The sequence below is a fragment of the Saccostrea cucullata genome, unplaced genomic scaffold, assembly GCF_032062105.1.
Source record: "Saccostrea cucullata isolate Sc308-1 unplaced genomic scaffold, CSIRO_AGI_Scuc_v1 ctg1153, whole genome shotgun sequence".
Lineage (NCBI taxonomy): Eukaryota > Metazoa > Mollusca > Bivalvia > Ostreida > Ostreidae > Saccostrea > Saccostrea cuccullata.
This window is the reverse complement of record NW_026930762.1, coordinates 368,197-393,657: the sequence shown is the minus strand read 5'-3', so window position 1 is coordinate 393,657 and position 25,461 is coordinate 368,197. Positions and strand designations below refer to the sequence as shown.

At 32.4% G+C, this 25,461-nt stretch overlaps 1 protein-coding gene across 1 annotated transcript in view; it reads left to right on the top strand.

Moving 5' to 3' along the window:
• The window catches only part of LOC134230020 (integrin alpha-4-like), a 49,727-nt gene that overhangs the window by 10,637 nt on the left and 13,629 nt on the right, over positions 1-25,461 (top strand). Inside the window, exons 3-11 of the mRNA XM_062711795.1 lie at positions 5,970-6,088; positions 7,235-7,444; positions 7,674-7,722; positions 12,537-12,626; positions 12,944-13,020; positions 14,956-15,018; positions 15,933-16,076; positions 16,250-16,355; positions 19,519-19,704. Coding sequence (XP_062567779.1) covers positions 5,970-6,088; positions 7,235-7,444; positions 7,674-7,722; positions 12,537-12,626; positions 12,944-13,020; positions 14,956-15,018; positions 15,933-16,076; positions 16,250-16,355; positions 19,519-19,704 — 1,044 coding nt within the window. The remainder of the gene's footprint in view (positions 1-5,969; positions 6,089-7,234; positions 7,445-7,673; positions 7,723-12,536; positions 12,627-12,943; positions 13,021-14,955; positions 15,019-15,932; positions 16,077-16,249; positions 16,356-19,518; positions 19,705-25,461) is intronic.

Genomic DNA, 25,461 nt, shown 5'->3' with positions numbered 1-25,461 from the left:
AAATTCATTATTAACTTCTTGTTGAAGCAAACGCAACCATCGCCGTCCTTAACATGTAATGAACTCAAGATTTTCTGCTACGTCAGTTCAGTGCTTTGATCATATTCTTTTTTTAATAGCATGAAACGGAAATGGACGTACACGTAGGAAGCTTATGTCTAGAAAACATCCCACGGAAACAACGTCATTACTTTTTGCGTCTTATCAATTTAAAGCCTTAATTGTCCTTGAAACAAAGTTCGATAACTAGATATCCATTTTGACATGATGGATCGAGTTCAAAAATTGGTCCAACATGGACGATATATTCTATATTTTAAAAGAAACGAAATTAATTTTAATTTTCATAGACAATATAATTAAACATTAATGTTTTTAAGCATTTTGAAACCAGCATTAAACAGATTGGATTGATAAGGCTTGAAACAAACAGGCATTTTTCAAACGGTTCGACTATACGAGACACCTGTAAAAGTTCCTTAAAAGCCAAACAAATCATGTTTAAACAATAATTAGCTTCTAAACAGCTAAACAGCTTAAACGAGAATAAAAAAAAATCTCAATTATATACTAAATATCTTTAGGAAAGAATCATCTTCTTCTCATAATCACGAAGAAAGTAAACATAAAATTAAGATTTTTAAATTACAGTAATGTTCAATGCTACATGTAATAACCATGATCAAAATATGTTGACCGAGTTGATAATTCGGCCTTGTTTTAACCATATTAGATAAAAGTAGGACTACCCTTTTGGAATAGCTTTAATACTCCACTAACACTACTTGTATTTATCCCATATTACCTGATACTTAAAGTTAACTATTTCTCATTTTTAAAAACCCCGATGTGTTTCCCTAAACCAATATTTATTCGCCCCATCCTTTATCCGCCGATTCGTTGGTTCGGGATCAATCTGCGGCAATTATTTTTGCGACTGATGAAATATTCTCCTCAAATACGTACAAAGCAAAATGACTGGTTCGCGGCGATTGATATTTGCGATTTACAGTGGTTTGCATATCATGCGTTTATTCCTTGCACTCGGATAAAAGTTGGTTAACAGTATTAAGCCAAATGATGTCAATTTGCAAGATGTTGATTAAGTCTAAATGTTTGTGTAACATGCTTTCAAGAATTTTTCACAGATATTGAGACATCAAAACTTGTAAATCTAAAACCATACTTGTCACTTACAGCCTTCAAGCTGTGACGGATCTTTTTCTGCCAACCTTAGCTACGACACGAGGATTTGGTACCTCAGTTCATATCGTTTGATTCGAAGGACCAGTCTTCATGTTTCGCAATGGCAAGGAACCCAATACGTACAAAATACTCCTTACTTAATCACTCTATAGCAACCGCTCTAACTATCTGCGCTCAACGGATTATTCTTATTTGTCAAGTTCTCTCTCTACACGAATTCGGTTTCCTTTTATTTGTTGTCTTTTATATGCAGTCTGGGCTTAACTGTCTGAGGCCTCATTTAAGCAGAGGGTGTTCCCTCTTCCATGACACCTGATCCCATCTCTCCCGTGTTTTCTCTGTTCCTGATTTAAATTGTTTGAACGGAGTCGTGAGCCTGAATATTGTTGATATCGCCATATTTTATCATGCTCGCCTTCAAAGAAGGTAAAGTATATTGCTATGCTGCTGTTTGTCTGTCGGTTGGTCGGTATTTCTGTCTCTCGGTCGGTCGGGACATACGTTATTCACAACATCTCTTGTTGTAACAGAAAATATTTGTTTATATTATAAAACTTCATAGTTTAATACAAAAATGAATATTCAATAATTTTATGACACATACTTTGATTTCATATTTATATTTTCATTACATCGGTCGATGTGTAGGTTATGGACGAAAAGTTTCCAATTCGGCGCCTTTAAGGTATGTCATTCGTCAGCTTTTTAGAAAAGTGCAGGCAGATCCCATTACTTCAAAACTATTTGAAATAATTTGATTTTTATAACATATTTAGATTAAACAATGTAAGTTGTTCAACATCTAATGAAAAAAAGCTCAAAAATTTACAAAGAAGCAAAAGTTATGAGGGACTATTTCTTGTAGTAGAAGGATATTTAGCAGAAAATTCTGCACATCTACACATTTATTTTAATATCATGCAATTTCAGCCTCAAAAACTTTAACACGAATATTTTCAGTCATAAAATACTAGGGATATTAAAGGTGCATAGACACAGATTTGAAGTTAATATTTTCTCAAATTTACTGTATAATATCACGACTTGTACATCATATTGAAGTACATTTCACACTTTCATAAATTTTAAATTTATTGTTAATGCTTTGAAAAAGTAGCAATCTTGTTGTGTATTGATGGAAAATATTAAAACTTTACACAACAAGATTGCCACTTTTATTAAGTATAAAGAATGAAATTATTCATGAAAGTGCAAGGATGTGTCAATGAAACCTATCCACAAATTTGAAGTTTCAATACCTTTTAGATGAAATAAGATTTTTAATATATTTTCATGTGAAATGTTATTACAATATATCAGTCGTGATATTATACAGAAAATATTAACTCCAAAATCTATGTCTTTGCGTCTGTGTCTATGCACCTTTAAATATGGGTCTCAATTTATTTTTTTTAGAAAAAAATTACTTTACCTTCACAAACTTAACTGTTGGGGAAATGAAGATATATTTAAAAAGTCAAGATATAATTTACATCCTTTTCTTCATGCAAATCGCATATTTTGACCAATATTTCAAAAATTACTTCACTGACCCAACGTTTTTCTTTCATTTCTTAAAAATTACTCGATACTTTTGACTGATCAGGATTAAACTCGTAAGATTGATTAATTAAATATTTGTTTAACGTCTCTCTCAAGAATTTTTCACTCATATGGAGACACCACCATTTGCCGGTGGAGAGCTGCAAGTTTTGTCCTGTACTCTGCACTCAGGGCCATTGAGCAGGGAGTCGTCTTTTACGTGCTGGCATCTTCTGCAACAAGGGACCTCGGTTTATACGGTCTCATCCGAAGGACCGGTCTCCACGTCCCGCAGTGGGATTCGAACCCGCGACGTAACGATTTACTCCTTACTTCGCGACTCTAGAGCAGGCGCTCTAACCACTGCACCACGCGGACAACTCGCTAGACGTTTAATACAAATATTTTATTGTCTATTTAGTTTTTTCAATATCCAAAATATGTTCATTTTTAGAACAAAAAGGTCACACAATAATGTACGCGCATTAATTTGCAATATTTGTCTTAAAATAAATACTATTCAAACTATTTTACTTAAAATGAGATTATAATTTTAGCCATTGTTACATCTGATAGAATATGATAAAGATTGAAGTGATTAAAATTGAAATACAAAAAGGTCAACTTAATTGTACCGCAGCTAAGTAAGAAGCACACTGACCCCCTATTTACTCTGCGATTTTGAGTCATACAATATGAATACTTAAGGTAAGTCACTCCTGAATTTTGTTAAATCAAGGATTTTTTGAGAAGTATATTTTGGATAAGTACTCATAAAGTGTAACTCAAAATCGCAAAGAAATTTGGGGGTCAGTGTGCATCCTACTGATCTACGGTACATTTAAGTTGACCTTTTTGCACTTAAATTTCATCTGTTTGGTTAATTACTTTAACCCTTATTATATTTGATCAGATGTAAGCATGGCAATAAATATACTCTTATTTTACGTAAAATAGTTTGAATAATATTTATCATTAAACAAATCTTGCAAATTAACGCGCGTAAATTATTGTGTGACCTTTTTGCACTAAAAAATAACATATTTGGGGTATTAAAAACTTTATAGGCAATAAAAAATTTTCTTATATCAAACTTTTTACGACTTAAGTGCTGATCAGTCATAAGTATCGAGTTGTTTAAAATAATGAAAGAAAAAGGTGGGGTCAGTGATGTTAATTTTGAAATATTTGTCAAAATATGTGATTTTCAGGCAAAAAATGGTGTAAATTTGATCTTGACTTCTTTAATATATTTTCATTCTTTGGAAAAGTTTGTTGAGGGAAGGTGTAAAACTTAGTCTAAAAATATAAATTAAGAATTATATTGAATATTTTTAGCAATATCAAAACGGAAAATACTCTCCGAGTAAAAGTATGTGAGGCTAAATTTCCATTACATTAAATTTTATAAATGTGCAGATTTGCAGAATTTTCTGCTAAATATCCTTCCACCAAAAGAAAAAGTCCCTCATAAATCTTGCTTCTTTGTAGATTGTGGAGCAGCTTTTTCATTGAATGTTAAAAAATTTACATTGTTGAATTTAAATATGTTACAAAAATTGAATTTTAATAAGTAGTTTTGAAGTAAAAGCTTCTGCGTGAACTTTTCTAAAAAGCTGACGAGTGACTTACCTTAATATCAAAATATACGTCTAAAAAATCCTTGATATAACAAATTTCAAGAGTGACATACCTTAAGGACGTTCGATCCTGAGATTGTGAGAGTATTTTGGTCATGTCCTTTATCTATAAAATTCTGCATCATTTTTAAGTTCTAACATTAAATCTGAATTTTATAATGCAAATTGAACTATAATCAATGAAAAAACTGCGATTAAATTCCATTCAAGTAGAATTAAGCTAGGGACTATATTTTGTGGCGGAAGCTAGGTTTTTTAGACGAAAATGATCAGTTTTTCCATTTTGAACTATAACAGCACTGTTAATTTTGGATTCCTATTTTTCCATCCTGGTTGCACACAAAGCTGTTTTTTGCAGTGAAATGTGTTATGCTGGTTCTGAAATATCTATTGAATTATTTCTTATGAATTCTATCAACGAAGTGTGACAAATATAGTCAATATATTCTGAAAATCCGGGAAAAAAGATGAGCCAATTTTAACGTAAAATTGACACTTTTTTAGTAATATCTAAAAATTTTCATCATATACCCCCACTTTTGATATACTTTTCTAAATATTCAAGTTAAATTTGACCTATTTGCTTAAAATCAGAAAAAGTTTAAGACTTTAGAATAATTTTCTTGCTTATTAGATTTTCAATGCCAGAAAAATCACTTTTTATTAGTGCAGAAAGGTCAAATAATTGATTATGCGAAGCAATTTGAAACTTTTTCTTAGTCACAATTTTAAGTGTTTTTTTTTTTTAAACAAACTTAGAGTTCATTTTGTTTCATGCTTTAACTGGATAAAAATATTGGAGGGAAAACGTCAAAAATTTAATTTTTAATTAAGACACAATTTTCAGTGCAAGAAGGTCATATTAAATGTACTGTAGCGCCAAAAGAAGCGTATTGACCCCCATTTTTTGGTTTGAATTTTAATTAAGCTATGCATGTACAAACTAAAAATATACTTGGCAAAAAAAGTTTGACTTTAAATATCAGGATCGAACGTCGTTAAGGGATTAAATTTCTAACAATAAATCAAATTTAGAGTAAAATTACTTCTAGAAATTTTTAAAAATCATTATTGCTTCAGCATTCCTTAATCATCGATATTTATGAAGTCAGGGGATCGATTGCTTTAAAATAAAAAAAAAAATATATAATGCTAACAAATTCAATAATTGCTTCGAAGAAAAATACATGCTTTATATAGTTATGATTAAAATTATAAGGGTAGGGGTTTGGGTCAAAAATAATTTCCATCGAAATGCATGGTCTGAATAAACAAGCTCATGATACAAGCAACAGTTGCAAGAATTCATTGCGGCATTGAAAATTCCGGAAAAAATTCTCTAATAACAATGGTCTAACAGAGATGGTATAATTGAAGAAATAAATAAATAAATGTTTCAAGATTGTTTTTATAATTTCATTTAGGTTAAATGCAAAAAAAAACCTCTGCGACAATAAGAAAGGTCAAGATTAAAGTCTCAACAATCTAGAAATGAAATACAACCAATCTTGTATGCATTTAATCTTATTTATTCAATCCAAGACTGTTGTGAATCAAAAACCTTTATTTTGTTTGAAATAGGAAATTCCGAAGAAACCTATTTATTTCATCGGAAAAAGATAAGATTCCACAACGATAAAAACCACCAATGGCTTGGTGTGGCATTAGACGTTGATCCAGAAAACCACTCAAGTATTCTGGTAACTATCATTTCATACTATAGTGAAACGTTAAAGAAAGGCAACAAGCAGTAATATACAAATATTTGAACCTTTTAACTAATGAATTTCAAAAATGAATACAATTAGATTTAATTCCATTTAAAAACATCAGAGAAAAAGAGTCCAGGTTCTTTGTATCCAATGAAAGGTCCTCTAACAATGATAACATTTGTGAATTATGAAAGCCATAGCCCTTACTTCAAAAGTTATGGCCAAGGTGAAAGTTTTTTTCATAAGTACGGAAATCTCCAAGGTCAAGGTCAAAAGGTCAAAGTTGTTGGTATCCAATGAAAGGCCTTGTCACAAAAAATACATATGTAAAGTATGAAAGTCCTAGCACCGACCGTTCGAAAGTTATGGCCAAAGTAAAAGTTTAGAATTTTTGTGTAAAAGTTGGTAAAACTCCAAGGTCAAAAGGTCAAATTTGGTGGTACCCAAAGAGAGGTTTGCCACAAGGAATACATACGTGAAATATGAAAATTATAGCTCCACAAAGTTAAATGTTATGGGCAAGGTTAAAGCTTTTTTGCGGACAAACAGACATACAGACGGATGGACACGACAAAAACGATATACCCCCTTATCTTCGATTACGGGGGCGTAAAAATTCAAAACCAAAGGCACCTTGCAACCTTATTTAAAAATAATGCAAAAGTTTCGTTCATTATTTTGAAGACAGTAGCTAATCATCACGTATACAATGACGCATTTTCTTTTGTATCAATTCCAGATATTTCATGCCATTTGCATTAAGCTTTTCTTTGCAGCTATAACCATTCTCCTGAAATTCATTGAAGCGGCACCTGATCCCATCTCTTAAGTTCTTTTTTAGGTTTATGCATGTCTGCTCCCACTTTGTAACGTTTGAGCTTGTTACATACACTTTTGGATATCCATATTTAACTTAGTGTCAAATTGTTTTTAAACTCTGCTGCGTTAAGATATATGCTATGAATAGCCATATACATCACTATTGGAAATAATAGTGGTCTTTGTCGAAAAAATTGATGACAATTATATGATTTTAAATGAAGAATACTTAAAATTCATCAGTCGGTAAATAAATACATTGTAAGGTTTATGTACATGTACGTTACAAATGCCCTTAATGTTCTATGTCATCAGATTTGTGCTCATCGCTGGAAAGACAGCTATTTAAACTTACATCTGAATGGAATCACTCACATGAATGGTATGTGTTATCAACTAGACTCAAGTCTTTCCAAAACCGCCAGAAAAATCCCGGCTTTGACCATTCGAGAAAGGCTAGTCAATCGTCAAAGATATGCCGAATTCTCCATGGGTGGACTAGGAATGTCGGCAATATATTCTGGGGTATTCACCTATATAATGATTATTTCTGTTCAGCTATCTTTAAAATAGCTCATTTTATTCATCATTTCTTTTTTAACTGTAATTAAAGTCATTTATTATGCATGCGCATGTTTTATGCACTTGCCAACCGAATTGGATTTTTTTTAAAAACTTTTCTAAAAAAAAAAAAATCAAAGAATATTGACACATAATATTAACTGAAAGGACCGTGAAAATTTGTATTTTCCAGGTATCAGGATACTTAATTCTAGGCGCACCTGGACTTAATGATTGGTCAGGTTTGTACACAAAATTAATAATTTATATTGATAATAGATACCACAGAGTCTGACACATCTGTTTCACATTTATATTTTTTCTTGAAAAGGATGTAAATAGTTAAACATATATCATGCACAGGAAATGGGGGATTTAATTTACACATTACTCTCTTTGATATTCTAAGAGCTAACGCGCAGCATCCTGTTTGCGACACATGTGTTTGTCGATTGTATCTAACAGCAAATCTTTGGATACTGTTCATTATCACCAAATATTTCATTTGACTGTTCAGGTTTTTATTTTCTTTGTTACAACATAAGTTCTAAAGATTACATTTATAAGATAATTTACCTCCTAGTTTAAGTGGCTGCTGATAAATATTTTTTTTATATTAAAAATATTTAATACCCATTCTCTGTAACCACTTAAACTTTTGTGGCACGCATATAAAGACTAATAATCTTTTAAAACTGAATAATATGTCCTTGGCTGAAAGGAAAAAAAAAATCAATACCGAATATTAGCTACAATTCCCATCCATAGGTCGTTATTTCAATAATAATTTTTGAAACCCATAGTGTAATACATATTATACATGTGTATGGGTTAAAAAATTGTTACCGATACAAGCCCCCTCCCCTTCCCAAACGAAAAAGAGTTTGTGCATTTTATTTATTATTATTGTTTTGTTTTTTCTTTGCTCTTCAGACTTTTTTCTGTGAAAAAAAATTGATAATTTTCCCTTAAGATCATCTTGGAAATAAATAATATGTCCTGCCATGAAAATAAACCTAACTTGAAAAAAATTGCCCCCCCCCCTTCTGGATCAAAGGTCGTACCCTAACCCATAGTAAACGCAGTAATATTATGTTACAGTAGTTTTTAAACAGGATAAACAAGTATAAAAATGTTTTGTTAATCAGTCAAAAATATACTTTTGATGATTGGGGGAGTTGCATTGAAATACAAATTGTCTGTGAATCAAATTTAAAGTTAACGGTTTATCATTTCTCTGGACTAAGATACATTATGATTTAATCTCACAGCAGTACAGTTAATAATATTAAATCTTTTATCAATAATGAAAATAATTTTCTGACACCCCCCCCCCAAAAAAAAAAACCCAGTTAATTAAAGCACAAAGGCAGATTATTCGAACAGGTCCAGCAGATTTTTACAACAAATTATTGATTAAACTTTGGAAATAGCAGATCTTTTGCGTAGATCCAAGCACATTTGAGTTGAAATATTTACCATCAGCATCTCTAAAATCTCAATTTTTTAAGAATGATATTGCAAAGTAAATTAGATTTTTCCGTCAACTTCTCTGAAAAAAAGTCACTGGAAAACACATTTTGACTGTCACTTGAAAAGTTCGAATTGTTAAATATGGTCTTAAAAATGTACATTTAGGAGCAAGGAATTAGTTTACTAAAACAAAAGAGTGTCTTTAAATGCTTGTAGCACAATTCTCTACGTACAAAAAGTCTTGCACTCAATATGGAAAGTGTATAGTCGTTCAATATTCTTAATTGCCTACCTTAAATTTATATCAATAAAACCCGAAAAACCTAACTTATAAGCAATTTCACATTATGCATCATGCTAAAGGGAGAATGTAATACCAGTTTCAATAAAATACATTTAATATTCAGGATAGAGGTCAGGATACAACATTTACAATACCAGTATTCCGAATACCCGAGTAAAATGCATTATAAACAGCTAATTCAAAGAATATGTGTCCCCTGCTTAAGGAGATAAGAACTTGTGTAGATTAAGAGGAGTGGACGGGGGAGGGGGTGTGTCAGAGGGTGGTGGGGGTAGGGGAGGGGCGGGTGGGACCATATGGAGTTATGATATAAAAAAGCTTACCGAAATGCTTTTTGAGATATCGCTCGGAGATGAAAGGTTTACATACAAACAATGTTTTTTTTTTACCTTGACTTTTGACCTAGAAATAAATAGGGTCTTGTGGTATAAACTCAAATTGAAAAAAATTGTAGGCTTCTTAAGACATGACACGATATTAAAATGTTTAAACAGACAGGGGGGGGCATATGTATAATTTTTTAATAACAAAAACCGAAAAAAATGCCTCGATCTTTTCTGCACATTTCAAAGTGATTTACAACTAAAACAGGGTATTTTATTAATATATATATGTTTTACTTATTTGCGTAAAACACTGGAAAAAATATACGGAACATTTAATTATATCCAAGATATTTCAAAATATGGTGATGCTTGAAAGTCGGATTTCAATGGAAAATATCGACTCCTCCCCTCCCCCCCCCCTTATTTCAAGAATTGGAATAAGGGATAATGTACTATTTAGCACTGGTATTAAACTAATGAATCAAATACCATTGAACTGTTTGTATTAAACAAAGATTTTATGGCTAAATTGCCATTAATATTGAATAGAATAGTCGCAAAATGTAGGCGGGAATTGAGATTTAGCGTGCGTAGTTCTTTATATACCATTGTGACCTTGAGCTTTGACCTTCTGTCCATATGGGCACACATTCATATGATGCTAGTTATTGTTGACCAGAACTGTAATTTTGTTTCTTCATTTGTTGTTTAAAACACAAGTATTAGTTATGACACAGAAAAAATGTTGTTTAGTTTTCTTAAATATCTATCTAAATCTGCCATTTTGACCTTGACCTTCGACCCTTAGTCATGAAAATTGATTTTTTTTCTCTTTGCTTTTGCTATTGTTTACCATATATCTAAAAAAAATTTAATCCATTTGAAAATACTCAGGCAATTATATGGATCCTGATTGTATCTACGTGTTGTACTTTTCTAGGATTAATTAAAAAAGCATAAGTTTGTAACCATGGTAACATGAAAACTAAATATGAATACCAAGTGGTTCTTTGTAGTTTATATTAGAACTATATATAGACTTTCAAACCAATGTATTCATTTTTTCCCAACTATCCGCAAAAATTTATAACAGGCTTTTCAGAAGAGCCTAAAATCTACAATTTTCCCCAAGAAAAATCCTACCTATAAACGAGGGATATTTTTTTCTATGAGGTAAAGTTACTGAAATACTAAAAATTTACTAAAGCACTGTAAAATGATGTTTTTTTTGGCAAAAAGGTAAAGTCATGTTAATAGCTTGTTCCATTAAAGACTTTTGATAAGTCAAAAAAGGGTCATTTTTCATTAAAATTTAGTGATTTTTAGGCCATGAAAAATGTATGTTGGTTGCCATGGTAACCATGGACCATAGCAACCATTCTATTATGAATTTTAGTTACATACATCAATATAGGAATATATGCCAAGTTACATAAAAATCCAAGATCATGCGTGCCACACTCTCTATATAAGAGTTTAAATGCTTACAGAGAATGGCTATTAAATATTATACAATTATGGACTCTTTTGGTGTTGAATATGGTTTGTTATTCACCAGAAAAATATTCATATTGACCGAGGCATATGTTTGATCCAGTAACATGGTTTGACTGTCTAGTGTCAACTGATGCAAACAGTCTTGTTCATGTACAGATTTGTATTATACAATTATGGACTTTTTGTCCCAAGCCCATTTTGTAAATGTATAGCATAATGTAAAATAATATTTTCATGGCATAACATTTTTGTAGAAAGGAAGGATTACTTGTATTCGTTTGTAGGGATTTAAGATTGAAAAGGTTTCAGAGGTTATATTTGTGGGTATGCTGATACCACAGCAATGAAAATAACCACCATCACACGAGGTTCATTGTTTGTATTTTGTGTTGTTGTATGGACTTTTGATCTTGAATTCTGTTCGTTATTTTCATTCATTGTAATAGTTAGGTTAAGGTTTAGACAAATGACTAAGATTAGAGTCCCTACCTATAAGTGGTGAGGATAACGAGCAGTTATTGATCTCAAAACATTTATAATCAATACAAATTTATTAAGAGGGCTAGAACACGGACCTCTGGAAATTTCAGGTAGGATCAGGTGCCTAGAATGAGTAAGCTGGCTCTACAAAGACAGTCACGACCAGACCCAACCTGACACAAAGCTGTCCTAAAGTAGTCCAAACCAGATCCAACCTGATACAAAACAGTCCTACAGCAGTCCCAACCAGATCCAACCTGATACAAAGCAGTCCTACAGCAGTCCCAACCAGATCCAACCTGATACAAAGCAGTCCTAGAGCAGTCCCAACCTGACACAAATCAGTCCTAGAGCAGTCCAAAACAGACCCAACCTGATACAAAGCAGTCCTACAGCAGTCCCAACCAGATCCAACCTGATACAAAGCAGTCCTAGAGCAGTCCCAACCTGACACAAATCAGTCCTAGAGCAGTCCAAAACAGACCCAACCTGATACAAAGCAGTCCTAGAGCAGTCCCAACCTGACACAAAACAGTCCTAGAGCAGTCCCAACCTGACACAAATCAGTCCTACAGCAGTCCCAACCAGATCCAACCTGATACAAAGCAGTCCTAGAGCAGTCCCAACCTGACACAAATCAGTCCTAGAGCAGTCCAAAACAGACCCAACCTGATACAAAGCAGTCCTACAGCAGTCCCAACCAGATCCAACCTGATACAAAGCAGTCCTAGAGCAGTCCCAACCTGACACAAATCAGTCCTAGAGCAGTCCAAAACAGACCCAACCTGATACAAAGCAGTCCTAGAGCAGTCCCAACCTGACACAAAACAGTCCTAAAGCAGTCCAAACCAGACCCAACCTGACAGAAAGCAGTCCTAGAGCAGTCCCAAGAGGGCCCAGTCTGATACCCAAGGACTGTTTTGGGACTATTGGTGTGTCAGGTTGGGTCTGGTTGATACTGTATTTATCATTTCAGGAGGAGTTGTACTTGAAAGAAATGGATCTAACAAGGACGACCTCCATTACATTGAACCTCCTAGAGGGACTTATCAGGACTTTCAAATCGGTTAAGTATACATTTTATTTTAAATTCAATACTGTATACACATTCTGAAACAATTAATTGTCTATATTTTAATTTGTAAGACATTGGAAATGAATTGTTTGGAATATTTTTGAATGACTTATAAATACTTATTTTAGAAACATTCTCTCATTTGCATGCAATACATTTCAAGTACTTTGGAAAATTTATCTGGATTTATTTTTCATATTTTTTGTAATATTAATTTTTTATCATGTTGCCTGAAAAAAGATTTAAATTGTTATAGGTTACTTTTAAAGAAATCTTATATTTTAAAAATCATTCCTTTGGATCCCTAGGAAGCAGTCTTGCTGTTGGAAATTTTTTATTCAGGACTCTCAAAAGCCTGGCTTTGGGAGCACCAAGAGCAGGAAAGGTAATGTTATACTAGCAGAATTAAGAAAAAGAACTAGAAATTAAATGGGCCCCCCTCCCCTAAAGTAAAACGTATATATGCTTATGTAATTTATGTTAAAAAAAAGGCCAACAGATGAAAGATATACAGATATAGATATGCTGACTTTAAACGAGCCTAATGAAATCTCTTTGACATACAATTAACCGTCATTCAGAAATCTACCTTGATTAACAAAATGAATTTGTTTTTCAGTATCGAGAAAATTGAAACATTCATGCAATATGTACATGTACATGTGCATTTATGGGTATAATAATATTCAAAACTAATGAAAATCAGACACCTTGGATCCACGCCATATACACTCTGTTAAAATAGATCTGACATATCTTCTTACGCATAGTGTATATAGCGCGGATCTAAAAAGTCTGATTCTAATTAGATTGAATAATATCAGAGGTGGGATCAGGTGCCATGGAGGAGTGAGCATCCCCTGTCGACAAGTCACACCCGCCGTGTGCCCCTCGTCATGATCGAGAAATAACGAAAAAATTTCGTCCTCAATTGTACTACTACATATAACATGATGGACTTACAATAAGTATGAAAAACGTCAGTCAGCATTTGACTCAATGATAAATCATATTTGCTGACAAGGTCATCGTATTGACCATAGAATTTACTGGATGTGTATCTTTTCAGGTTTAATGTATTTACGCCTAAATGATAGTAAATGTAACGGGAAAGGAGAAAATGCAGCGGACCAGACCGGGATTCGAACCCGGGCTCCCTGAAACTCCGGTCAGGTGCTGTACCAACTGAGCTATCTTGCCACCGGCGCGCAACATATCAACAAAATCACGTCGGCGCAAGGGCCTATCCTATCTAATTTAAAATAAACAATATATAATATTAAGGAGAATGTTCTTAAAATTAATAAAATTGCTACACAAATCCTATGCACTTTCTCAATTGATAAAAATTTTAGGAAACTTACCCTGGACAGTGAATTTTTACCGATTTAAAACTTAAAACTGCACGAATAGTGAGTAACCAATTGAAGTGCCGACATTTGTGCAGCAATATCTTAGATCCCTGGAATATCCTGCGTCTTTTGATACCTTGTTTCTGTAAAACAAAGTAAGGTATGCCCTTGCGCCGAAGCGATTTTATTGATGTTTCTTATAAACTTGTGTAGTACAGGTCGATGACGTCATAATATGACGTCATAATGTGTACTGGCTATCGCATTTTGTGGGTACCATGAATGTATTAGAAAACAAGTCTTAGCATTTTCTGTGCGGTAGGTAGAGCAATTATGGAATTTAATTAGATCTTTTGTATAGAGATTTCCATATGTAACCTTAACTCACATGCGCGATCGAACCCGGCTGACCGCCACATTCCTCCCTCCTTAAAGGTCTTTGGCCCTCCAAAGACCCCAACCCAGGCTCATCCCTGGCAGGTCTTTCACCTGTCAACTCCAGGACATGGCACGGTACCAAATGTAACGGAAGAGGAGAAAATGCAGCGGACCAGACTGGGATTCGAACCCGGGCCCCCTGAAACTCCGGTCAGGTGCTCTACCAACTGAGCTATCTGGCCACCGGCGATCGAACCCGGCTGACCGCCACATAAAAATAGACAACAGTCTGATCATTTTATTCTCACAAAGATTTTAATTGCATGAAAATGGTGAAGTCCCTTATCGGCAAATACTTTTCAGACACAACTTTCATATATTTGATAGGAAATTTGAAATGAATTTGTCAACATATACATAAGGACTATTTATAAATTTCAGTGCATAATACATAAAAATAAAAATTATCTAACAAAACTATTACATGTATTACCAGTTTTAAAAATGAAATCGGTTCCAATGTACGGAAATAAGACAATGGCCGGTTTCTGGTATTATCTATTCCCTAGATGATCATTTTTGTTTTACAGGTCTTATTTTACGAATGGATGGACAGAAATAGGGAACCTGTCCATACTATACAGAATGCACAAGTAATTAATACATTTCAGACCTAAAATTAAATCAAAGCAAATTATATTCAGCATTTTTCAGGTTTGCTACATGTGTAAGATATATAATTTGATAAAAGTTAAGTATGAGCGTTTGAATTTTATTTAATTGTCAATGAGTTATGAAGGTTTTGTCTTTTCGAATGATAAAAAAATATACTTAAGGATAAATCTTGTAAATCTAGATGCCTACAGATTTATCAAATTTAAGAAATAAATTCCTTTAAGGGTGCTTTATAACACTAACATTATATCACATTAACATTACCGGTATATAACATTTAATCTACAATGAAAATCAATATATGCTATTCTCCAATAGGCCTAAAAAATACACATTTAACTTAATTTTTTCAAAGAACTGAATTTAAATTGAAAAATTCAAGGTAAATTTCTTACGTCATCAGGCTATGGAAGCCTTAAAATCACTTTTAGAAGCTGACATTGATTTACGCATGATAAAATTGTCAAACCATTTCAACGTTTCAAGTTTATTTATATTCACATAAATATAATTTTTTCTACTTTTTCCATTGAAAATGTCTACTTCCAAGCTACAATGTAGGTCTATTTTATTCTTATGAACCAACCATATGTAAATGTAAATGCAAAACAGCATGAAAAACAACGAATAAAAATCCAGCTTTTTTTTTAAATTCAAAAGTCTTCATTGATTATGTATGTACCTATTAAATATAATGTTAGAAGTTGACAAGGAAATAAGGAAAAGACATTTTCCCGCGAAATGCATTTATCATTTTTGTCATGATTTTACTAGGAATAACTAGAACAACTGAAGTGGCTCATGACAAAACATAATATAACATTTAAATTCTACACCACGTATTATAATGAATAGGACAAAATAAATCATAATTATATTCTAACTTTTAAAGATTGGGATTGGTTTTGGTGCGTCACTTTTGACATACAGGATACGTAATGAATACCTGGATGACATCATAATTGGAGCACCGTACTTCACATCAAATAGCTTGGAGAACGAAGGGAGAGTCTATGTATACAAATCAAGAGGAATTGTAAGTCTCTCTCTCTCTCTCTCTCTCTCTCTCTCTCTCTCTCTCTTGCATGTAATTTGAAAATAATTTTAAAAAAACGTCACTAAAACACACAGAAAGTGAAAAAATATGACTTTGACATTTTATTTTTGTTGAAGCTAAAAGTATTGTTATTCTTTTAATTTATATTCAAGTTAGGGTTTGGACTTATCACTACTCTAAAAGGTGTCTCCTTTGCACATGCACAATTTGGAGCATCTCTTGGTAACTTAGGTGACCTAAACCACGATGGCTTCAATGGTAAGTATTTTTTTTTATTGTCATATAAGATATCTAAAACTTTTCACGTGTTTTTGACCGTTTTATATTAAGTTGTAAAAAAGTGTAGAAAATTATTTATAAGTAACAAATATGTACAAAGTCGAAAGATCTGTAAATGTGCACTGGTGATATACATTTTAATAATAACCGAGAATTTTTCACTCAATTGGAGACGCCACCATTTGCCGGTGGAGAGCTATAAATGTTGCCCTTAATCAGCATTTACAGCCATTGAGCATTGAGCGATCTTTTTCGTGCATTCACCTACTGCGACACGGGACCTAGGTTTATACACTCATCCGAGGGACCGGTTTCAACGTCCCACAGTGGGATTTGAACCCGCAACGTAAGGATAAACTCCATACTTTGCGATCCTAGAACAAACACTCCACCCACTGCGCCTCGCGGGCTACGATATTAATATAAGATAGGGTGTTGATTTTCCAGTTGCGACAACTGTACGTATACCTAAATAAATTTACGTCAATCAGCATTGGAAATCACACCATCATAATGAGACCAATAATCTTCAATCAGATGGGATAAAGAACAAAAGACATCAGTCGACAATTATTAAGAATAAATATTGTTTTTTTTTAATCAAAACCACTTTTATAACCATAGAATTTTCGAAATATTGACTTAAATAATCGGATTTCATCTTTACACGATTTTATCTCACTTCGGTAATAAGGAAAACGTAAAAAAAAAAAAATTCAAAAAGAGGTTAGAAGTTTTATCATTAAATTCTGTTATTTAGTGCTAGCGTTTCTAGTAAAACATCCAAATTATGAAACAGGTGTGCCAGACAATCTGGTGCCTTTTTTAAGTTCAAATAATTATATCCAATTATTATAGAATGTCAATATAAAATTGAAGCAGATAACCAGAAAAAAAATCTTTGATGATTGTTGACTAAGAATAAACATAATTTAAAATAAAATGTCTAAATAATTATCTTAACGACGATTTCAAGGTTGTAAAAGTATTCAGACTTCTTTTCAGTACAGTCAAGTATTTGATCAAATTCCGCTTCAAAAGAATTTAAGATCTTTCCAATCTCACAATTTTAATGGTGCAAAGTACAAAGTTTGCATTTATTTTCATTTAATAAAGTTTAAAGAAATACGCACGCTTACTCTCGATTCCCGCCTACATTTTGCAGCCATTTAATTCAATATAAATGGCAATTTGTCAATATATTCTTTGTTCAATACAAAGAACAGTTCAATGAATATTGATGAACTGTCTTAATTCCAGCGCTAAATAGTAAATTAGCCGTACCTCTAGCTCTATCTTGAAAAAAAAAGGGGGTGGTAGACGAAAGATTCCATTGAAATCGGATTTTCAGGCATCACCATATTTGAAATAGTCTTGGATATCATTACATGTTCCTTATATCTTTTCTTATGTTTTAGGGAAATAAATAAAACATAAATATATTAATAAAATGTAATGTTTCAGTTGTAAATCGCTTAGGAATTGTTGGAAAATAAGCAATTTTTGTCGTTTTTTGCCAATAAACATATGTCCCCCCGTGTTATACAAAAATCTTGTGTATGAATTGGTGAAATAACAGTCCATATTACCTAGGAAAAGAAGTTTTTGTGACACGGGGGGGGGGATGTTTTAAAAATATTTTCCGTTTTCCGTTGATTTTTATAGTAAAAAAACACAAGTTTCACCAAAATCTTAGAGTTACCTTTCTTTGTTTCCCCAAATAAGTATTGTTTTAAATGAAAATCCATATAATTATCTTTAGAAATATCAAAAAATCATCGAATATGTTAACTTTTAAAATTGACTTGGAAGTACGCGGGAGAACAATGCTATCGTGTGCAGTTCTTAACCAGTTATTGCCAAAAATGTATAGGTCGCCCTATTATTTAAGATGAGAAACATAACTAAACAGAAGCATATGTCAACATGAAAAATCGTACATTTTTTTAACATTTTGATAAAAATGTTGTAAAAACTGTTTCAAGTACATAACTCTGATGCTGAAAAATCAAAAATACTTGCTACTTATTAGATAATTTTGAATTGTATCAGGGAAACTATTTTACATTAGAAATGCCCAGCTTGAAATGCCTGAATGAAGATGCCTAAGAAGGAGTTATTGCCAATGAAGAAAATATGCACCTCTGATGTTTCGGAGGTCCGTATTTGCTCTGCTCCTACTTTGTAAGGTTTTATGGACTTTGATATTAAATACTATTAGTTATCTCCATACCCTTTTTTTAAAACTCTTTTTTTAAACAATATTTATCATTACAACTATAGAAAACCATTCTTCCAAAAGATATTGTTCTATTGAGTATGAATTTAAAGTAATAAGAGTTTTTGCAAAAAAACTATGACAACATAGGAGGATGGAAATACCATAAATGAAGGATGTCGAGATAACAAACAGTATTCAATATCAAAGTCCAAAAAACAATACAAAAAAGGAGCAGAGCAAACACGGACCTCTAAAACATCAGAGGTGGGATCAGGTGCCATGGAGGAGTGGGCATCCCCTCCTGACCGGTCACACCCGCCGTGTGCTCCTTGTCATGATCGGGAAATAACGGGAAAATCCGTCGTCAATTTAGTGTATAAATAATGGACAAACAATGAGTATGAAACACGCTAGTCAGCTTTTGACTCAATGATAAATTGTATTTACTGACAAGGTCATCGTGTCAACCTAAGAACTTATGAAATGATGACTTTAAACGAGACTGCTGATATTCTTGTTTCATCAACTTGTTTGTCAACGATTTACCTTGCTTTAGAAATTGTTCACACGCAGAGCGTGCCCCTGCGTATAGGATCAACCGTGGTATATAAACGCCGTATACAGGTGATATCTTAGTGAGGAGTAACCCGCAATGTATCTTTGGAACCCGATGTATCTTTGTTTGTAAGGATTCTTATGAAGTTTCGGAATCCAATATTATGTGAAGCATATACTTTTACTTGATCCTGAAAAATGAAAAACATCATCTGACTAATATTTGCTTATATCTTGTGTCAATTATAAAAAAAATAATAAAAATCATCTCTGACTTGGTCTATGATGTCAAAAAACCTAGTCTATTGTGTATAATTATCGTAGAAGCTAACACTTGCTGTTAATTTTTTAAAAATATTTTTCCAGATATTGTTGTTGGTGCCCCCTATGAAGACGACGGAAGCGGTGGAATTTATATATTTAATGGTTTTATATCAGGTATATGGCCGGTATATACACAACACATAAAATCACGTGACCTTCAGAAGTCAATTAAAGGTTTTGGAATATCATTTTCCCGCCCTGAGAAAATTGACAATGGGAGAAAGACAGGTACATGCATATAGTTTTGATTCGATGATAAAAAAGAATGTTAAGTATTATAATAATGTCTGCTATACTTTTCTTGTGTTTTCCATGTGATACGGCTTATTTTGGGCCCAACCATTTTGATCTTTTAGAATTTGACCTACATTTGAAATACCTTTACCACGGCCATGAATTTTGAACAGTAAGTGCCCAAACTATCATATATTAACTTTTCTTCAGGAAGTTATATTTTAACCTTCTAAACTTGACCTTGCAGACTGATCTGTATTAGTGAAAGAACTTTTTGCGGTATATTGCATATTTTTGTACCCGCTAAAGTCATATTTTGAAAATTTCTTGAAACGTGCTGAATTGTATAAATTGTATGAGAAATATAAATTAACAAAACATATTATTAATAATAGTTTCAAAGAAGGCTATTGGCAATTTCTGTTTTTATGACGTCTCAAACAAGTCGGATTTTGTATTTTTTTTTTCAGAAAAAGGACAAAATGAACAAAATTTTAACAATTTGGGCAATAACATTCATAGAACGCAGGCCTGCTCAATTTTGAACAATAAAGCTTGATATATTTCATTGATCTTATCAAATTCTATACAGTATATCAAAATATTGAGCTTGAGCCCTTAATTTAGGGGTCAGCCCTTTTTTCACATCTTAATTCTGCAAAACAATGACGTATATATATATTTTTTTTAGTAGAAAAATAGCAAATTTTAAATTTTTTACGTTCATTTTCCTATATAGCGCCATTTTGAATATATGACAAAAACATATGCACAACTGAAATATTCAAAATCAGTAACATTTCTGCTCCAGCTTTAGGGCGGGGCCACAAACGGGAAGCCAAGTTTTACATAGGGAAATATATAGAACAAATCTTTAAAAATTTTCTTCTGATAGAGTTTACTGGGCCATAACGTCTGAAAATTTGTGGAAATCCTTGGGTAGTTTAGATATTAAATTGTTAAAATCATAATCTTTACCAACAGAATCAGGGGTAGTTGGAAACGGGGCCACAATAGGGAAGGCTACTGGCAATTTCTGTTTTACATAGAAATATATTTTTTTTTCAGAAAAAGGACAAAATGAACACAATTTTAACAATTTGGGCAATAACATTCATAGAGCGCAGGCCTGCTCAAGAACAATATTGATATATTTCATTGATCTTATCATTCTATACAGTATATCAAAATATTGAGCTTGAGCAGACTTGCACTTGGTGACTTTTACTCAAAACAATGACGTAATATATATTTTTTCTGTAGAAATCATGCAAATTTTAAATTTACGTCATTTTCCTGACGTCATTTCGAACATATGACATCATAGTTTTACATGAAATATATATAGAAGTCAAATCTTTAAAAATCTTTCTTCTCAAAGATGGACAACTGGGCCGAATAAAGTCCTTTCACACATCCTTGGCTCAATTTGTGCCAGGAATGTTTCACTAATGTTTTTTTGGTACCGGTATTTAGATTTTTAAAAATTTAAACATTGCAATTTGCTCTACATTTGAAAAAAGTTAAATTTAACTGGACTTTGGCCACAATAGGGAATCCAATTTTTACATAGTTTTAAATATATATATTTCAAATTTTAAAAATCTTCCTTGCATCAAATGTCTTCAAAAACAGTGAAGGCGATGTTGATAAACACATATCAGCCATTTTCTATATTTAAATAGATGATTTTATATGCACTTTAAGCAGTACAACTTCATGTCAAATAAAAAATAAATTGTTAACTTTGCATCATGACACTTTACAAAGCATAAAACTACAGTTTAATTTATAAACCCCCCCCTTAAATTTCTTAAATATCATTCTTAATATATCATATCAATCTTAAAACAATTTTACATAGTTGGAAATATATAAGATTACAAATCTTTAAAAATCTTCTTCTCAAGAACCACTGGGCCAGGAAAGCTGAAACTTATTTTGATCTCAGCATCACTTTTTCAATGGCAAAAGAGTAAAATTGTTAAAAGTCATGACCCCAAAAGTGGGTAGGGCGGGGCCACAATTTTATGGAATCCAAGTTTTACATAGAAATATATAGAACAAATCTTTAAAAATCTTCTATATTTATTATGTTAAGGTGGCAATTGGCGGCAGTGAAATTAGAATAAAACAATTAAAGCTAAATTCAATTCAATTTGGATGGGTTACATCTAAAAAAAAAGGCCATATTTTATACACTCAATTTAAACAGGGCTGTTAATGGTTTATCCTATAACGGGTAATGAGAACACCTACTGAGACAAAAACTTAATATAATGAATAAAACCAATTTTTTTACATAAAAAAAATTGATAATATATATATGATAAAATCTTTAAAAATGTTATATTACTAGTAGAACCACTGCAGAATGAAACAGCTTGACCATAGTTTATATATCCATTATTATAAATTAACAAATTCCTCACCTTGCGTTTAATATTGTGAAAAAGATCAAGTTTCCCTCTAATTTTTCTTATAAATAAACAAATCAAAGAATAGGAATTTTCTTAGGTAAACCCCATTTTAGCTAGCCAAGGGTTTTTGATACACTACTCTCCTCATAAACCCTTGACATACCGTTTTGAAAAAAAATTGGGATTTTTTTCTCAAGTTGATTTCTCAAGTTTTGATTGGAGTGGATCGATATTGATCGACCAATCAGCAGCTATTTTTTGTAAATGACGATCTCTGCGTTCGGGACATATTTTGATTCTTTACTCTCGGGAATGAAAAACGCAAGTAAGCAACAATCACATGCTATTCTTTGAATTGATATGGTGTCATCCATTCAAACTATTAAGATATGTGCAAAATATGAAATTCAATTGAAATCTATATTGAGCATGTAAATTTGCTCTTAAAATAACAAACGAAAAACCAATACATTCTTGTTAATTAACAAGCTTTCATATATGAGAATGATTTAAATACATGTACGTTAGTTATTTCTGTTGATGACACAAATTGTGAGTACCTGTTCAAAACTGGAGATCACATGACGTAATCAATCCCGTCTTCTCACTTTACCGTATGCCAAGGGTTTATGAGGAGAGTAGCGTATCAAATACCCTTGGCTTAAGATTAGATCCGATTTAAATTTGATTTAATTTCACCATTTTGAAATATAGTATTTTTTGTTATTTTCCTATAAATATATTGTCAACATTAGTAACTTTTTTAAATGTACGCTTTCATACGATGTCCGTCAATATATAAATCTGAGCAATAAAATGTAGTCTACTACTTTCCTATAAACTAAATAATTATCTCTCTTAGGAATGGTTATGTTCTTTTCGTGATTTAAATCCAGCTGTTCTATAAAATCCTTTATTTCTCAAAGCGAGTTAAAAATATTTCAATCATGTGTTTCTACTTTTAAATTATGCAATTAAAATTCTTGTTGATTAGAGAGAAAAGAAAAATGTTCCAATATATTACTTATTAAGCGAGGTATTAATTTCTATCAGTGGTTAATTCTCAGGATGGCAAGGGACATTCGTTTAAAAAAAAGCACGTGTTTCGCGTTTTCAATTTACAGTTAGCAATATTTTCTTGAATTTATTAAATTCAAAACAAAAACCAGAAAAAAAATTATCTTGTAGGTTACAAAAATTAAGGCGAAAAAAGGAACTTTTTACTAACTTTTTATTAATGTTAATGTTTTCTTTACATATTTCATGATCTATTTTAAACAATAAAAGCTGAAATTATGTTGAAGCATTCCGGGGTAGTGTAGATTCTAAATTATTAAAATCATGACCCTTGGGGGGGGGAGGGGGTAAGGCGGGGTCATCATAGGTATTACAAGGAGAAAATCTTGTCAAGAACTGCATGAACAAAGTTACTCAGGTGAGCGATGTGGCCCATGGGTCTCATGTTGTTAAAAATACAGCGATACTGCGTAAAAATCGAGAAAAATTAATTGGACTAAAACTCGATATATAGCCCACTCCACCTTGCACCTTTCCTCATATTTCCTTATTAACAGTTATTTTGGCAAATGTGAAGGTTTATATACAATGTATATACAGTTACAATATAATCAATATTATATTTTCATATCGCGTTCTAGCAAAATATATGTAAATGTATATCCGTATATAACACTATGAAAGAAATGTAGTACAAATTTTCATCAGAATATGATCTGGCTCAAATGCTGTGAAACAAAATAATATCATTATTGCATGATTTAGAGATGAACATAGATATCGAGGTTACTTTGGACAAAATTTCGAATTGAATGCCTTGAAAATGCATCATTTTCTACATTATTATATTACCGCCGTGAGTACGGAAAATTAGATTTAGATCATAATGGATCTAGCGTTTAAAAGACACTTTAAACTACAATGTAATTACAAAACCAAATCTTTAAATCGATGGGGACCGCTTCTCTATGTGACTTCGCTGGGATGCATACTGTATTGTCGGGTCTGAAACGTGTACTAGATCTTGACCTTACGTTCACTAAAAAGGTCCTGTTAAGATCAATCAAACATCAGCTTGTACATTATGTATGGAGTAAATTAACAGTTATTTAGCTCAAAAGTCTTTTGTAACAAAATACATCAGAAGCCGAGCAAAATTAACGGAACTCTCAAAACATCAGCAGTCGAATCGGGTGTCATGTAAGAGAAAGCACCCCCTGTCGACTGGTCACCGGAAAAAGTCGTAGACATTTCAATTGATTCTGTGAGAATTTCATTTATTTTCATATACATAAGATATTCCCTAACATTGTACGTTTTACAAAAATGAAACAGATGTGTCAGACTTTGTGGAATACAGAGTTCTTAATCATTTCAAATTTAAATGTGGCGCAAGGCAAGTGAAGTGCAAATATTCGCTGTCATTTTGCGACCAAATTGCAAAGAAATCACAACAAAAAAGCACATGGTCCCTGTGAATCATTAATATTATTCACAAATGGGATAAATAATTTGGCAAAATGATTCAAAATGTCAATAATATTAATGATTAATCGATATCTTTTTCACACTTTAAAACAAAAGTTAGGACATTTCCAGAATGTTTCCATAATATATAAGCAAAAAAGGTTACAACCCCCCAACATTGAAAATTATGCACCAACAGTGTTTCATCAAAGGACAGAGGAAATTCTGGAAGGTCACACAAGATCAATGTATTGGTCTGAAGACTTTAAAAATATCATAAATCTTGTAAATTAAGAAAAAAAAGAAGTTTCATATATATCGTTCTTACAGTGGCACTAATATTTAAATGTAATTGAACTATGAGATTGATTGTTTTAGCTGTGACGATACAGAATTGAACTATGGGATTGATTGTTTTAGCTGTGACGATACAGAATTGAACTATGGGATTGATTGTTTTAGCTGTGACGATACAGAATTGAACTATGGATTGATTGTTTTAGTTGTGACGATACAGAATTGAACTATGGGATTGATTGTTTTAGTTGTGACGATACAGCTGTGGCGGAGCCGCCACGTTAAACAGCGCACGAAAAACCTAGAAAATCTTTCATTTCAAATGCACTGGGATATATCGAGTGGATGTATGAATGAAGTATATAAAATTAATAGTTTACGATGTATCTTAATGTCGAGTTAAAGTCAACAGCAAATTTGTTCTTTTCCTTATATACAAGTTTTTGAACATCTTATGAATACAAAATAAGTTTTGCCGGGGCACAATTGGTACGAATGGAAATTCCTACAGATTGTGGGAGGATCTGACCTCTAAAACCTAGAGACATTG